Source organism: Prinia subflava, chromosome 3, assembly GCF_021018805.1.
Source record: "Prinia subflava isolate CZ2003 ecotype Zambia chromosome 3, Cam_Psub_1.2, whole genome shotgun sequence".
NCBI lineage: Eukaryota > Metazoa > Chordata > Aves > Passeriformes > Cisticolidae > Prinia > Prinia subflava.
Genome location: NC_086249.1, coordinates 35,085,554 through 35,102,195, shown reverse-complemented (window position 1 = coordinate 35,102,195; position 16,642 = coordinate 35,085,554). Strand labels below are relative to the sequence as shown.

The 16,642-nt window shown below is 41.4% G+C and overlaps 2 protein-coding genes across 4 annotated transcripts in view; one reads left to right on the top strand and one right to left on the bottom strand.

Annotated features, from left to right (window-relative positions):
• The window catches only part of IFT88 (intraflagellar transport 88), a 42,054-nt gene extending 37,328 nt beyond the window's left edge, over positions 1-4,726 (bottom strand). The window contains exons 1-7 of one of the 3 annotated variants that reach the window (XM_063394649.1): positions 3,779-4,726; positions 3,044-3,137; positions 2,021-2,083; positions 1,843-1,899; positions 953-1,006; positions 438-501; positions 292-361 (exon numbers count right to left, since the gene is read on the bottom strand). In XM_063394649.1, the coding sequence (XP_063250719.1) occupies positions 292-361; positions 438-501; positions 953-1,006; positions 1,843-1,899; positions 2,021-2,083; positions 3,044-3,137; positions 3,779-4,062 (686 nt within the window). In that variant the 5' untranslated portion in view covers positions 4,063-4,726. The remainder of the gene's footprint in view (positions 1-291; positions 362-437; positions 502-952; positions 1,007-1,842; positions 1,900-2,020; positions 2,084-3,043; positions 3,138-3,778) is intronic. The other 2 variants (XM_063394646.1, XM_063394647.1) reach the window with 2 other exon arrangements.
• Positions 4,727-10,140: 5,414 nt separating this feature from the next.
• The window catches only part of CRYL1 (crystallin lambda 1), a 51,836-nt gene continuing 45,334 nt past the window's right edge, over positions 10,141-16,642 (top strand). Inside the window, exons 1-2 of the mRNA XM_063394658.1 lie at positions 10,141-10,300; positions 12,931-13,038. Coding sequence (XP_063250728.1) covers positions 10,161-10,300; positions 12,931-13,038 — 248 coding nt within the window. The 5' untranslated portion in view covers positions 10,141-10,160. The remainder of the gene's footprint in view (positions 10,301-12,930; positions 13,039-16,642) is intronic.

The window sequence follows — 16,642 nt, the reverse complement described above, 5'->3', positions numbered from 1 at the left end:
CGATCCTGCACAATTCTGTGTACATATGACAGCATTTGTGTGGCAACAGCCACACGCAGGCTGCTGAGGCAGTCAGAACCAGAGATCACTGAAATCTCAGATGACAGGAAATCACAGATGCTCCTGGAAGTCAGCTAACCACATGCACAAATGTTTGTGGCATTATTCCACCAAGTTCAGAGTTTGACCTCAAGATTTTTGAAACTGCCTGGATGTTTTTAAACTCTACACATGGTTGGTTTTCTGTTGCTGTTAATGCTTTGAAAGAATGTAGTGCAGAACTGAACAAACCTGTCCGAAATTTTCTTTTCCAGAGGTGAAGCAGGACCTCTTGCTTGGCCAAGTGGATCAAATGAAGAACCTGAAAAATTACCAGAGTACTGAAAACTGTAAAATAACATCTCCCTGTGGCAGCTGGCACTTTCTACAAACCATACCTCTCACAGCTGCTTTAGTGTAACCTGCAGCTTGCACTGCTGTCATTGGTCGAGAAACCCCATCCTCAAATAAAGAAGAAGATATATTAAAATAATTTCACTAAAAAATATGTTGTAGACAATACAGACATAATGATATATTTTTATATAATTTTAATATATTTTATATCAATTGTTTATATATTTTACATAAATATATTTGTTTATATATTTGTAATATATTATTGTTTATATAATTGTTTATATAAATTGTTTATATATTTTTTATATAAATTGTTCATTGCTTGTCAGTAAGTGTTAGAAAGTACTACACTGTTACTGCTTCAAATCTGTGCTCAGATAAAAGATACATCACTACCCTCATGCTTTTTGACGGTAATATGTTCAAAAAAGGACAAACTAAAAGTGTAGTAATTTGTATTAATTCAATGAACTTCTAAATACTTGTACCTAACACTTACCAGAAAAATTCATTGTTCCAAATGAATATAAAATATAAATATTGGAACTTTTACCTGTATAGTTCCTGTCACAGGTCTTCCCATAGATGAAATTGAAGTTGCCTTTGACTACAAAAATAAGTAAGCTGTTTGAAATTGTCATTCACAAAGCATAAAAAGCCTGCATACGGTCTTCTCAACACTAAATTTTAAAAGTTGAGCTAATTCTCACATAACTTCATAGCAAAGTTCCTATTTATGTTACTCATATGCAATATACTGCCAGTGCCTGGCACACACGTTGAATACTTCAGTTAGCACAAACTCACAATAAAGGTTTTTATGTATTTGGATACTTCTGTCAGCTCTTTTAAAAAGAAATACAGAGAAAATTATTTGAGGCAGCATACTTTCCATTATTAAATTATTGAAATTGCTACCTTGAAATTGAACAAGTAATTTACACAAAGTACTTCGGGAAAATTCTGTGTAGAGCTGATGAAATCTGTCACTGTATTAATCTCTTAAGTTGTATTTTCATGCAGATTTATTTTATCAATACATCTAAGTATACCAAAGGACACAACCATCTTTTTCTGATTCAGCAAGGGATGCTTCAGAACCCATATTCTTCAAGACTTGATTTCACCTTAACTTCCAGAAAACTTTCCCAAGCCCAAATCACAACCTATTGAGTTCCCCCTGCAAGTGAACCCAATTAATACCTTGGACTCTAATGCCTTATGCAGTACAGAAGATTTGCAGCATGGTTCAGGAGAAAAGAAAAACAACCAGTAACCATGCCTTGACCAAGTGCAATGCTGTGAATCAAAACTAATTAATAGATGCAATTCACTGAAATGAAATTCTTAATTTAGAAGGGCTCACTTTGTATGTGGAATTAAATCAAATTTACATTTTGTAAATGACATTTTCATTAAGGATACAACAGAACAAAAACTTGCCCCAAATCCAGTAGCCAGAGGTCTTGGACTTGATGTACCAGGAATTTTGGCTGTCACCTGGATGGGGAAAAAAAAATTAAACAAAAGCCCCTGCCAATTAAAACTTGTATGTGCCAATTACTAGTGTTTCTACATAATAAGATCTACATTAATGCAAAGTGTTTCAAGAAGTACTTACAGGGGGTCTTCTTCCATGACTTGTTCTTGCTGCCTGTTGAAAAGCTACATCATTTTCTAAGTCCTAGAAAAGACAAAAACATCAACCCTTTTAAAACCACAACACCCAAACTCACAATTCCACAACCTTCACATTAGTGAAAGCAGATTGGTAAAAAATCAAAAACTCTTCACAAAATACTTGACAATAACTGAACAACAGGATTTACTGGCCATAAATTACAATTATATTATTTGTCTTTTTTGGTATTTTAGATTAGGAAATGTAAATGTTCATTATTTTCTAAAAACACAGAGGAAGCAGAGCTGAAGTCATAAAATACAACATGAATTTCTTTTTCCATCTAAATGCTTACTACTTATGCTGTTTCTGAATTTTGACATTAACAACTGCAATGCAAGACATTAAAACATCTCATGTCTCTCAGGTCCTGCAGCAACTCCCGTGAACTGGGTTCTGGGATTTCACACAAGATGCCAAGTCTTGCTAGTGAGTTTGGACCAAATGACATCACTGCTGTCCCAACTGGGTAACACCAGCAGCCACCCAAAAGCCTGCAGGGCTACTTTAAGACATCCCAGATGAACTACCCAATTGCACAGAGACCTGCAGGATTCCCTTCTACTGTGAACTCCTCCAGCAGCAGCACCATAGGAAATCAGTGACCTACTGACCACTCAGGAGCCTCTTCTGTCAGAAAACTTGCTGCTGCACACAGCCTGGGAAATAACACATTGAATGTGCCTACAAATAATTATGATTTTATATTTCAAAAATTCGAACCATTGCAGCATCTTAGATGTGTTGAGATCTGCACAAGTGTTTAATTGGAATAGAAAACTATAAAAGAATTAATTATTCAAGAAGATTCCCGAGAAACTTCAAAGGTTTCTTGCTAAATAAACTAGATTTCCCTTCAAAGCAGCTGTAAACTTGTACGGTACTGTACCCATGAATTCTTATCTTATACTTCTAAGTTAAAATTCTGTGTATGGGAAAGGTGGGAAACAGCAAATATTTTACCTCTGTGTCAAATATGGGATTATAATCATTGTAGCCAGAATAGAGATCATCTTCATTATTCTCAGGAGCTGGATGCAAATTTTGCATCATTTTTCTGTGAAACATTTAACATGCCAAATGTTATCTCAGTGGTTTTACATAAACATTTAAATCTGCAAAATATAAACAGTAGTAATTTAATCAGATATAAAAACTAGGACTCGCCTATAAACAATATTAAATGGCACCACTTCATGGATTGATATGTTTGTTTATACTTATACCAGTTATGATTATGATTTAAAATTGTTTTCAAGATATTTATCATTAAAACTAAAGTAACCACATTACTACTTCTAGAACAGTAGTGCTCCACTTTCAGCTAACTCATGTTTAAGACAACTCATATTCTATAGTCTTTATAGGCCAAACCATAGTAGTAAGTCTAATGAAAGTATTTTATCTTGCTTTGAAACTAACTTTTCCTTTTCCCTTTCCCTTTCCTTCTCCCTTCCTTCTGCATTCTAACATCAACATAGCCACAGTTATGAAGTCATTTCAATTAAAACGGGTTTTAAAAGCTAGCATTAAAGAATCCCGGGTTCCAAAGTCTTTCTCCACCCTGACACGATGCGTTCACCTGGTGGCCTCTCCCTCACGGAGGGCACACACTAAGGTGTCTCACTTTGCCTGGCTACCTGTTTTCATAAAAACCTCAAGAAGGCAACGTTTGTTTTCATCGATAACATGAAGTACATGCCCTTCAGCAAGCAAGCCTCAGCCAGGACGAAGCGCACGGTTCCTCTGCAGGGCAGCGGGAGGATGAGGAGGGTGTTCCCCGCCGTGCGCGGTGCCCCGCGGCCCGGCCGCTCCCGGCGCGGGTTCCTCCAGCGGGGTCGCGGCGATGTGCGGGACACGGGCACGGGCGGCACCCTCGCCCCGGGCTCGCCCGCGGCCCGCTCGGCGCTCGGGGCCGGGCGGCGTTGCCCGGGACACGGCGGCGCTCCCCGCATGCACCGCGGCCGGGCGGGGCGAGCCATGAGGGGCCGGCGCTGCCGGAGCCGCTGGTCCGGGCGGGCGGTGCCGCCGTGAGGGGCGGGCTCGGCCCTGGGGCTCGGGGAGAGGGAGGGCGTGCCCTCGCCTCGGTGCTGCAGGGTAGCGACGGGAAAGCTCCGTCGGACGGGCGAGCACGGGTTTTATGTCCAGTGCAGTCGCAGCCCAAAACGTCATCATTTCTTCCAATGAGCTGAGAAAACTGCTCTCGAAACTGAAAGGCTCAATTAAACAAACAAACAAACAAAAACCCAACCAACCAAAAAAAAAAAAAAAAAGGAAAATTGTTAAAGCTTCCCATATGCCATAGCCTCTGAAACGAAATTTAAAAAATCCCTAATGACTTACACAAAGACGATTCTCCCTGCTATCTTTACTACTCGGTATTTTGGAAACCCTGACAAGTGTCAGCTGATTTGCCCACGGCAAATCATTTTACTCTGGAGAAAGTTTCCTATTGCCCAAATGGAAAACAGAATAGAGAAGGGAGCTCTGAACATGCCTACAGTGTTTCTGAGAGAGGAAACATTTTATGAGACCAATTGTAACTCCCATTGCCTTATGCCAATAGCATAAGAAAACTGCAAAGACAGTATACTGCACAGTCAGAACACCCTTTCTATGGTCAGGGTTTGTGCACATTATGCAATGTCAGGGTCTTCTGCTGCTCTCCTTTCAGCCTCAAATGCCTTTCTGAAGAGATAAGTGCAGAGGACATGATCGAAAGGTCTTTCTACTCTGGCTCCCATCAAGGGAAACAAAGATAACACAAAGAATTATTAAAGCATTATCACTTCCTGCATTAACCTGTTCACGTTCCATGCATGAACCACTTTCACACAGAAACTTGAGACTTGAAACCTTTGGACATGAGAATCTTTATGCCTGAAATTTCTGGAGTACAAGTAGTTTGCAGAATAACAGACTTGGGGTGAGAAAAGTTTTCAGTTGCATTACTTGCCACAAATCATAAACTTCAGCGTAAGATATATATAGATTTATAGCCCCTCTTTTTCTACCAGTGACTCCTCATATATAATTAACCCTATGTTTTTAGATTTTTCTCATTGTCCCCAGATGCATTAATATGTACCTGAGCAATTGTGGAAGACTGTGTGGTAAGAGACCGAGCTCTGCCACCCAGCTTGTCCATATCAGGGACCTGGGTATACTGGTGCCCAGCACTATTCTGATGTTTCAGCCCAAATATCTAGGGCACTGAAGAGAAGGCACTACGTCAAGGAGACAGGGCATCTAACTTTTAAATGAGCTGGTGCCAAGGCTACCCTGGAACCTTACCATGTTCCTATTGTCAAACTTCCTTACCCTCCAAAATCGGGTGTATACACTCAGACTTAAGTGGCCCCTGACCTGTATGGACCCTGACCATACTGGGAACACGCCCTGGCCCAGATCCTGAGACCTTGCATTCCATCTACTGCTGCTGACATAGTTACAAGAATATGAGACTCTCAGTGACTTTGTTCATGTTTCTAAAAGCTGTGTCAATCAACAGGGTTGGTTTTCTTTCTGGTGCTATGAAGTATAAATACACCTTAAGACATGAAGATTTCACACAAACCCTCAAAATCTCAGGATCCTTTCTGGTGACACAGGGCTTGTCTCTGAGGACTCATGTGTTGTGATCATAAGACATCATCCAACAAGATGATGCTACAGTAAGAAACCCTGTAATGGTGTAAGATAATGTAATTGCCTTTATTGGCTAAATCCAGAGGGCAATCTAGAAAGTGAAATTGCCCCCCCCCCCCCAAAGTAAAGTAAATTTAGTATATAGTCCAAGTAGTGTTGTATGTTTAAATTCCTGATCATTTTAAGTTGGATTAAACCACAGCTGTCACAAAATGCTGCACATCAGTCCTCCGACTGGCATCAAGTTACACACTTGTGCAGTTGAAGCAAACTGCTAATCTGATGAGGTTTTTCTTCAGTCACTATTCAAGACATCAAGTATGTGATCCAGTGAATTCAGTGAAAATTTAGGACAGATTAAAGAGACCATGAAGCTATATTCTTAAATAGGTATTTCTTTGCCTTTCAATACATGGTGTTTCTGCCTTTTTCCAGTGGTAACTTTGCAAATAAGGACTCAGACAAACTGTTCCAGGACCTACTAATTTGGGTTCAGGGGTTACTGGCCATGGTCTGGCTGTTATAATTGCTGTTAGTGTGTACCTTTTGTAATTGCTGCTAGTGTGTACCTTACCCTTGCTCTGCCAGCTGAACTGTTCCTCTGATCAAACACTGATTGGTGTTTTTCTGAATTGAAAATGTAATTCACCCACTGTAATCTTTAAAAAAGTAATTTTCTAGTACTGAATTCTGGACTGATCAGGTCTTTGGGATTTCCTGCTGTCATGCAGAAACCATTCAAGTAGCTTGGCTGCCACAAACACTGAAGCTGCATTTAACTGCTCCTCAGGGAACTAATGCATCTAGTCAGCATACAGTTTGAACACAAAATAAATGGAAGAACCTCATTATAGATGGTACATATGTTACAAATAATGTATATAAAATCATAGAATATGCAAATTGGAAGGGATCCGTAAATACCATCAGAGTCCAGCTCCTGACCTTTCACAGGACACCCCAAGGATCACACCATGTGTCTTTCTGTGTTGTACTATATGTTGTAGTTTGGGTTTAAAATGCATTTGCAACAGGAAAATTATCTTCTTAACAGGAATTTTTCCTATTAACTATATAATTCTATCAAATTTTCCTGAATTGTACTTTAGTAGTAGCTACTTTACTGCTATTTACTTTCTTATTCCTTCAGATTGCTTCTTTAAGAATCAGCATTTTAACAATATTGGTAGTATTTGCATCAGGCCATCTGCACTTTGAAAGATCACTCAAATTAACAGCACAAACTACTAACAATAACTAAAATTATAGTTTTAATTGTAACATCATTTCAATATAAACAACAGTTATAACACAGTATGCAAACCATTAGTTAGAGCTCTACAGAACAGCAAAAAAGTTATTAATTAAAGCTGAAGTTATTAATTAAAGATACCTTTTTAAGGCATTATACGTCATGAACCATTAGGAATGTAGCAGCAACAGATCATAGTCCATTACCAAATAAATGTACTTTCTGGTTGCTCTGGTGAACAAGTGATGTATTAAACAGATCTAATACTTAACAAATGTGAACTATGCCTCTGTTTTTATTCCACACTAAAAGCTTGGGCTAGAACTCTCTGTATTTTAAAAGCATACCCTTCCTGTATTTTCTCCAAGGGGGAATTGACATCTCTTTCATATTCCATGTTCCCATGGCACAGAACTAGTGAGAGTTATTTCCTTGCTTATTACACGACCCTTTTATACCATCCTGCCTCTCCCCTGCAGTAAATCCACCCCTCTGTGGCCAGTAGCAGATTTCAGCTCTGCCCATGGGGCAGCAGAGGAGCTCGCTCCATAGAAAGAGACTAAAAACATTGAGGGATCAACTGTGCAGCTCCTAACACAAGTCAAATCTGCCTCTGTGCCTATTTGGCTTTGAAGAAAGAATGGTGAGTGCATATTTGCTCCACTTGGGCCTCTCCTGCTGCCAGTACAAGCTCTACTTTTCATTCCCTACTGGAGCCCAAGTCCTTTCACCATGTTATTGGTGGGTTATGATTTTTTATGTTTCTGGGCTTACAGCACCTTCTGTCCTTCCCATGTGAATTGCAGAAGAGGGAGGAGAATCACTGTCCCTAGCCTGTGGAGGCTGCAAGAACTGGGCCTAAAATCCTTATGCTACTACACAAAAATTAAACTTGTACTTTGTTTTTTAAATCATGTTTTCTTCCCTTGACCTACACTTCTGAGAATTTAATTATCTATATTTTCCTTTCTTCTTGCAAACTTGTCTTTCCTCTTTTGATCTAGTTTGTACTTATCAGTGTGTCTGATCACTGCAGATGTTGGGGAATATGGCTGAGGTCATACCCTAATTTTGACTAAGTAATGCAGAGCTATGGGGCTTTGTCACTAATATATGGATAAAAATAACAACAATAATAATATAGTTCAGATTTCATTGCCATAGACTTGTTTTGCTCACCCCAGAACTAAAAGGCGCTGTAATTGTTTTTATCACAGCTGTGATTAGCTCTCAAACCGTTGCAGTAACACTCCCGAACTGAGCTTTTAATTCTCTGAATCCCTTTGTAGATCTGCAATGGCTTTTGTCTCTTACTCTATTGCTGATGACAAGTAAGGCATAAATACACATCTCAGGAAGTCAAAGAGTATTAAAATAACTAATAAGTACTTCTAAATGGAAGTGATGGTAAAGTTGTTCTGAAGACCATTTTTCTCAAGACCAGGTGACATTACTTTTATGTTCTAGGAACTTACAATTTTTTTCTGTGAAGTAAAAATCTGAGTTCACAAAGTAAGTATATTTTGTTTGCTTCAGTTATGCTCTGGCTATACAAAGGTCTTGTGTTTAGAACATGTGCCAAGTCATGCCATTTTGGATTAGTATGCAAAGGAGCAAAATTAATAAAACCTTAAAATGCTGCTTTCTACACCAGCTTACATAAGCCCTGAGCAGCAGAAGTGGCACAGTACCCTACACTCTTCTGTCCCACTGCCCTAAATCTTCCCATGGCCCAGTTTACTGCCATTTTGCTCCATTAACACTTCCCAGCTACCAGCATATGCCAGGCTACATCGGTGGTGTTATGGTCAGGAAGCCAGGCAGATAATAGTTTGGTTTTCTGCCTGCTATCTGTTGAGCAGTCTTCATGAAGCCTTTAGGAATATATAGTTCTGACTTCTCCATCTCATTGCTGAATGTGATTGCAGTTAGCAAAGTGCCAGTGAGCGGGCAGATGTACCAAATTATTATGTTGGCCTTATTTTTTTTTTCTTGGAAGTAGAAGAAATTATAAGCTGAACAAAGTTTCCAGTGATAGCCAAACAAAGGTTCACTGAACTTCATCAGTAACTATCAAACCTTTATTCTGGGGTCAAATGTATTACTATGAAAAATGAGGTTTGTTTTTTTGGTAAAATTTAAAAGGTTTAATAAAAGATAATAGGAGATAGAGATGAAGTAAATGGTTGGGTGCTTGGCATTTAACCAAGAACACACTTATTATTTTTGGACATATTTTAAAAATATTTTTATTATATTAGTTTGCTGTGTATGCATAGACTATTATGCATATATTTTTTATAAACTAATTTCTATATTTTAGGAACTGTTTAGCATGGCTACGCTTGAAGTTTGTTTTTTTAGAGCACGTGTGTTTTTAGTTGTGGTTTTAGGGGTTTTTTATTACTTTTAGTTTGGTTTTGGTCTATATCTTTTAGACAGCAGATATTGATAATTAGCATGTTAGTAGTAAGGTTTTTATTATATGTTTACTAGATATTATTCTAATAAACAAGCAGTTTGGTTACAAGCATGACTATAGATTAGTTACTTCTTTGTCTAAAAAATAAAAACGATATTTTTACAGCAGTTACTTTAACATTGTACATAATTATTTATGTTAATACTTATGCATATAAGTACATATAATACTTTTACATATACATTAAGTATTTATCTTGATATTTGCAAAAAGTCAACTTTATAATATGTATTTACAACATTACATTACGACCATTTGGAGGTTTTTTTCAGAAAGACAAGAAAACTTGAAAGTATTTCTTGTCTATATTAGGAGTACATTAACATAAGTCTTTGATACTAATTAAGCATTTGAAATGTTTTCTCTCCGTGCCCGGGGAGCGGCGGGGGCGGGACCCGGGGGCTGCGGCCGTGGGAGCCACTCCGGCCCGCCCCGGCCCCGCCCTCAGCCCCGCCCCAGCCCAGCCCCCAGCCCAGCCCCCAGCCCCGCCCCGGCCCCGCCCCGGCCCCGCCCCGGCCCCGCCCCGGCCCCGCCCCGGCCCCGCCCCGGCCCCGCCCCGGCCCCGCCCCCGGCTCCGGCCCCGCCCCGCCCCGCCCCGCCCCCGCCCCGCCCCCGCCCCGCCCCGGCCCCGCCCCCGGCCCCGGCCCGGCCCCGCCCCGCCCCCGCCCCGCCCCCGGGAGGTGACGGCCGCGGAGCCAATGGACGGCCGTGACATGGCGGGAGCGGCGGGCGGGGCGAGCCCGCACGGGGCAGAGGTGGCTGATCCCGCTGCCCATCCCGCATCTGCCGGTCGCGGCCCCGCAGCCATGGAGCCCTCGCACGTTGCCATCATCGGCAGGTAAAGCCTCTCGTCGCCCGCGGGCGGGGGCAGCGCCCCAGGGAGCCGGTGCCAGCCCGGCGCGGAGCCTGTCGGACGGATGCCCGCGGCGTGCGGAGGGGCTTGGGCGCCGTCTCCCGGCTCGGCCCGGCCTGCGGGGAGGGGGTTTGGGGACTCGGTGTCGGGTGCGGCCGTGCCTCAGCTGTCCCCTCTGCTGCAGCCGTCGGATGTGCCGGCGAGGTGCTGCTGGATCTCGGGAAGTGGGGGCGATGCACCTGCTTGGCTCTACTTAGAGTGCTCTTTGCTTAAGCCCCTGACAGCTCTGTGCTACTTTAAAACAAACAGCAAATAAACATCTTTACCGAAGCAAGTCACCCTTTAGGTTCGAAAGGCTGCTGGCCCTTTTCATTGCAATGCCTTGTGTGTGTGTAAGTGCAAGAGGAGTGGAGAGATCCAAGCACTGCTTAACGTCCTGCTTGTCATTCCGGGAAATTCCTAAGTTAGTCTTAGACACTCCTGAAGTAATGTTGACTTGCCACAAAAGTCAGCAGTATTTCTGGCTTGTGAGGAAATGCATTGTTTCATCCTCTCACTGAGCTGAACCTAAAGTTCTTTACTTGAACAAGAGTCTGGAGAGGAGAGAAAATACATGCAGATAGTCACAGTCCCCTGTGCACCACTGTACCTTGATGCTACAAGTGTGCGCTGCAGCAAACTTTACCAGCAAGACTACTTGAAGCCTCAGGATAGGAGTTTCGGTGCTGCTGTGTGACATTGACCAAACTGGCTCCTACTGCTGCTACTCACGGAAATCTTATCCACTGTAGACGTCTTTGAAGGGTCAGGAGAGTTGGGCTCTTGCCTGCTGTGGCTCCTGTGGCACTACTGCATGTTTTGGTAGCGCCTGCAGAAGTTGTGTGAGCAGATCTGGTTGTTAATACTTTATCTATCACTGGGCCCAAAATGACAGTGCTTAGAGTGTCAAAAAGCACTGTCCTGGGGTCAAATAGGCTAACCTCAGGTTGTGATGATGCTGTCATGTACAATGCAGTAATGGTGCAGGCCCGATACATACCATCGACTTACTTTGTGTGCTCTGTGGTTCAAAAGAAAAACCCCACAATCCTAAAAACCAGTATTAAAGCGAAAGAATTTTTTTTGTTGTTTTTTTAAGGAAATTTAATTTAAAAGTGCAATTTAGAGAGGTTATACTACTTATTAAAGATACTGGTAGCTCAGATATGCTTATGTCAGATTGAAGGGATTCAAATACTTTTATTTTAGAAATACTGATTAGCCAGGAGGCTACAGTAGGTAACAAACCTTGACCATGCCTATTCTATAGGTTTGTTCTGTTGCTTGCCTCAGAATTGATGAACTCTGGGCTTACTACAGAGAAGTTGTTTATTTTTACTTTTAAATGGTATGTTTTGAGTGAGACCTTACTGTCTGCCTAACAGCACTAAATGCAAAGCTTCATTTTTTTTTTTGTCTCAGTTATTTCCAGTGATTCCTGCTATTTCCTGAAACTTCCTGTTTTGATCCTTTAAAAAAAATATATTAGACCAAAGGCTGAGCATGTTCCTGTTTTATCTTCCTTCTTTTCTCATCTACCCTATTACTTTATCTCTGACTTTTGCTCCCCTTTTAATCTTTTATTGATGTCCTAATGACCTTGAATTTTTCAGTTGCCAGAGATTGCTAAAGTTTAATGCTGCATATACAGTGATCTTGGAAGTGAGAGGAAATGCAAGTAATTGTCAAAAGTACCACTGTAACAGTCATGGATATGGAGTTCTGATCTTGCCTCTGTTATGGATTTTTTTTCCTAATTTTTTTTTGTGATTTCAGATTACTTAAGCTTATGTCACCGTGCCTTGGTGCTTGCATTTGAAAAGACTGCTGCCTGCTGCACATCTAAGGAAGTTAAAACCTGCATTGCTTTAAGAGAAATAATGAAATTGTCAGTTGCTACAGATTGCCTCCATGTAGTGCTCAGTAATATGATTTCACCAAAAGATGTAGGCAGACTGTTCTGGTGTGTATACAGCATGATAAAGTGCTTCATCTAAAAATAAAGATAGTGCTAGAGGTGGCTAGGTGGAAAAATAGTATCAAACCCATGCTCAGCTGAGATGTTTTTCCCCTTTTCATGTGCTTGTGGTACTTTCTGAGGTGCTGAGTTAGTCCAGTAACTGGGCCTTGGGTTTTCTGATCACCTCTGAAGCAGGATCCTGCACTCTGGGGTCAGTGGACTGCTGCCTGTCTTCAGTCTATGAACCTAACAAATCTCTGTAATATAAATGCATTAACCAACTCCAGGTTAAGACTGTGGCTGACAAAACTTGGTGATTGAGTCCAGCATCCCAAAGTAGTAGTTCCTCCTATTTGAATTCTGCTCTCCTTTTTCTGTTTTGCTTTGGGCTTTTTCTTCCCCATTTTTTTTCGTTCCAGCTTTCAGAGAAGCAGCTATACAAAGCCAGCAAAGACTATTTGTCTGTTAGAAAGATCTGTTTCTCATCAGTATGAAACTGATCTTTTTATCAAATATTGAAGAGTCCAAGCTCTGTTTTGGTTTTTGCAATGCTTTTAAGATCTCCTTTGCCCTATTAAATGCTGCTTTATTAATTGGCTGATATTTTTTTTTTCAGTGGACTCATTGGTCGCAGCTGGGCCATGGTATTTGCTGCTGGAGGCTTCAAAGTGAAACTTTATGATATTGCACAACAGCAGCTAAAAACTGCATTGGAAAATATTCGGTAGGTAACCTGACTTGAAATAACTGGGGTTGGACTGAAACTGTGAGATTTTTGTAATTAGGAATGAATAGCCATATCTTGTTATTTCAGGGAGCATAGATTTTAGGCTTTGAAGAAGGCTTTAACTTAGAAGTACAGGTTATGATCAGAAGATCTGTGCTTCCAAGTGTCACTGACGCTTCTGAAGAGAAATTTAATTTTTAAGTTACTCAAGGTCTTAAGTTTAAATTCAATTTTTTAAAATAATGCTTACCACCATTAGGTTTTTTATAGGCTAGGTTTAAAATATGTGAAAGTAAGAGTTTTTGCACAGAAAGGCAGCAATGACCCTTTCAAAGTGGAGGTAGGTTAAGATGGATTGCTGAGAAGCCCTGCTACAATTACTAGCATTTTCTAACTAGTTTTTAAACTCTTAAACTGGCCTTTTTCATCCTAGAAGAACAAGTTGCTAGTGTCATTGATCAGTTACAGTTGAAGTGTGAAGCATCTATAGAAGGAGTGCCAGTTTGAGGGTGTGAATGTGACACCGCTGGCTCCAGTTGAGTCCAGGAGGCCTCCAGCCCTCTTCTGTTGCCCATGGTACTGTGGCTAAAGCCTCATGCTTTCGCTACTACAAGAGCTGCAAGTTCAAGTCTTTGCCTGTCTGCTCCCCTCCCCCTTGAATGCCAACAAGTTAATTACCTATTCAGTCACTCTTAACTGGATTTCTTCCAAGTATTTCTCTAACCTTGCCTTGAACTGATATAAATACTTCTGTGGCCTCCTTACCAAAGGACTTTGTGTTCTGCAGATTTATTGCTCACTGTGTGAGGAGCCATTCCCTTGTATTTGTTTTGAACCTGGCTCCTAAGTTACTTTGATTGACCACTGGTTCTTGTGTTAGTAGAAACATGTCTGCTTCGTCCTATGCACCCTCTTCTTGCTGGGCATCAAAACACAGCTTTTATCTGCCTGTGAGAGAAGTTGCAAGTACATTTATAAAGGAGTTCTGTGCACAACTTTATGTTCCTGTATCAGCATTTAATGCTGGACTTCAGATGACTTCACAGTTAGCATCGACCTACATCAGCTCTCACTTCATGGTGCCTTGGAGTGACATAATGTCAGCTTGTGTGTCAACGTATGAGGTATAAGGTGCACCTGAAAAAAGGTTGTGGTGTGTTGCATCCCAATTGCTTTCTGTAACAAGCCTTAAAGCAAACAGGAGTGACTTCAGGAACACCTTGTAGATCAGTTCAGTTGTTAGAATTCAGAAGTTAAACAGTATTGATGTCTAGTGAGATCTGCTAAAAAAGGCTTGATAACAAGAGTGGGAAAATCTATCCCCTCTTTCTTTTCTTTCCAGGTAGATGTTAGACCAAACATCTCTGTTGCATCACCTAGATGACACAAACTTTTGTTTTTTTCAGAGTTGCTGTCTTAGTGGTAGCCCTGATAAGATTCTGGATTATTAGCTGGCAGTTTTGTGGTGTTCATTACTAAAGCCAGCACTTGCCCCAGACTTTTGCCTTTTCTAATAGCAAGATGAGGATGTTAGCCTTCCAAGGCTAGCATGGAGCATGGAATGTCATGTGTAATAAAACAGAGTGCTATTTGAGTGGGTCTGTACTGTCATGTGCCTGCATGTGTTCCCCTGTAGGAGTTCACAGAATCACTGAATGGGTAGTGTTGGAAGGGAGCTCTGGAGGTCATCTAATCCAACTTCCCTGCTCAAGCAGGGTTTTCTAAAGCTCCTTGTATCCAGACAGCTTTTGAATAGCTCCATGAAAGAGACCCTTCAATCTTTCTGGGCAAGCTGTTCCAGTGTTTAGTTACCCTCACAGTAAAGAAGCTCTTCCTCTTGTTCAGGTGGAACTTCCTGTATTCCAGTTTCTGCCTGTTGCCTCTTGTCCTATTGCTTGGCACCACTGAGAAAAGCCTGGATCCATTTGTTGACACCACTCTTTCAGATGCTTATAGATATTGTTGAGGTTGCCTGTGTTGTCTCTTCTTGAAGCTGAACAGGCCCAGCTCCATCAGCCTTTCCTTGTAGGAGAGATGCTCCAGCACCTTAATCTTCATAACCCTCTGCTGGACCCCCTCTGGGAGCTCTGTGTCTTTCTTGTACTGAGGAGCCCAGACCTGGACACAGCACTCCAGTTGTGCCTCCAGGGCAGATCAGAGGGGCAGGATCTCCTCCTTTGACCTTCTGGCCCTGCTCTTCCTAATGCACCCCAGGATCCCCGTGGCCCTCTTGGCCACGAGGGCACTGCTGGCTCATGGACAGCTTGTTGTCCCCCAGGACCCTCAGGTCCTTCTGCAGCAGGTCAGCCCTCAGCCTGTGCTGGTGCCTGGGGCTGTTCCTCTGCCAGAACTCTGCATTTGCCTTTCCTGAATTCCAGACAGTTCCTCTCTGCCCATCTCTCCAACCTGTTGAGGTCCTTGTGAAGGGCTGCACAGACCTCTGGGGTATTGGCCACTCCTCCCAGATTTGTGTCACGAGTGAACTTGCTGAGGAGGCACCTGCCCGTTCATCCAAGTCATGATAAGTTCAAGGCAAGTTCAGTTGAGTTCAAGGCAAGTTTTGCCTTTTACATAAGATGTTCTTAATTTATAATTAACTTGTGTGTTTTGACTATTGTAACACTCTAGTTAAAAAGCCTAGTTTCAGGAAAACATAGTTGTTGTGACAAGAATACAAGCTACACATTTTCTTCAACCACTATTTTAATGATTGTATCTATCAAAATATGGTCAAACTTCTTTGCACTCATTTCGTAGCACACAACCTGCAGTAAATCACAATGAGTTACTGATGTGATATTTGTGTAAGAGTTGGAGCTTGAGCAGGTAATGTGTGCTCACAGGAGAGCACCACGGGAATGTCTGTCTGATAGAGCCACCTGGTGGCTCTGAACTTGGTATAATTTGCTTTTGTTTTTCCCTCCAAATAGCAAATACTTTCAGGGAAGTTTTTAGGCTTAGGGGTTTTGTGGTTTGTTTTGTTTTAGTATTGGAACATACTTATTCCACTCTAGTCAGCACAAACTTCTAGTGTATAGAGGTACTACTTATTAGGGAGAAACTGAAGTGTACAGTACTAGTACATTTGGAGTTTCCCTTTCCCAAAAAAACCTGGGATTTGAGTAGTAAGCAACACAAACTTTACTTCTAAAAGGAGATGATATTCTTTGATGGCAGAAGTGACACTTAATTATTTTATACTGTTGCCTTTTAGTCTGTTGACCCACAACCAAATGCCTTTTAAATAGATTCAGAACATCTCAGGGTCTGCTCTAATGGAACAACCTTTTCTCCTGCTGAGGAAACCAAACTAATGAACACCCTTATACTATACTTGACCTACTGAATGCATGCTCTAGTAGCCTGCCTTGGGAAATATAATTTTTCATATCCAGCATGTTTTTTTTCTGCATCGGTGTGATTCTGGTTTGAACTCAAGATTGCTAAATTTTGAAGTAATGAGAATTAGAGAAACAAGTACTATCCTATTCCTGAAAGTAGTCCTAAAACATAGGATGCAGAAATGCTTCAGTGCATGCCCCTCTGCCAAAAATAAATTTAGGATTCTTGTAATATGTAAACTTTTCCAAGTAGTTACTGT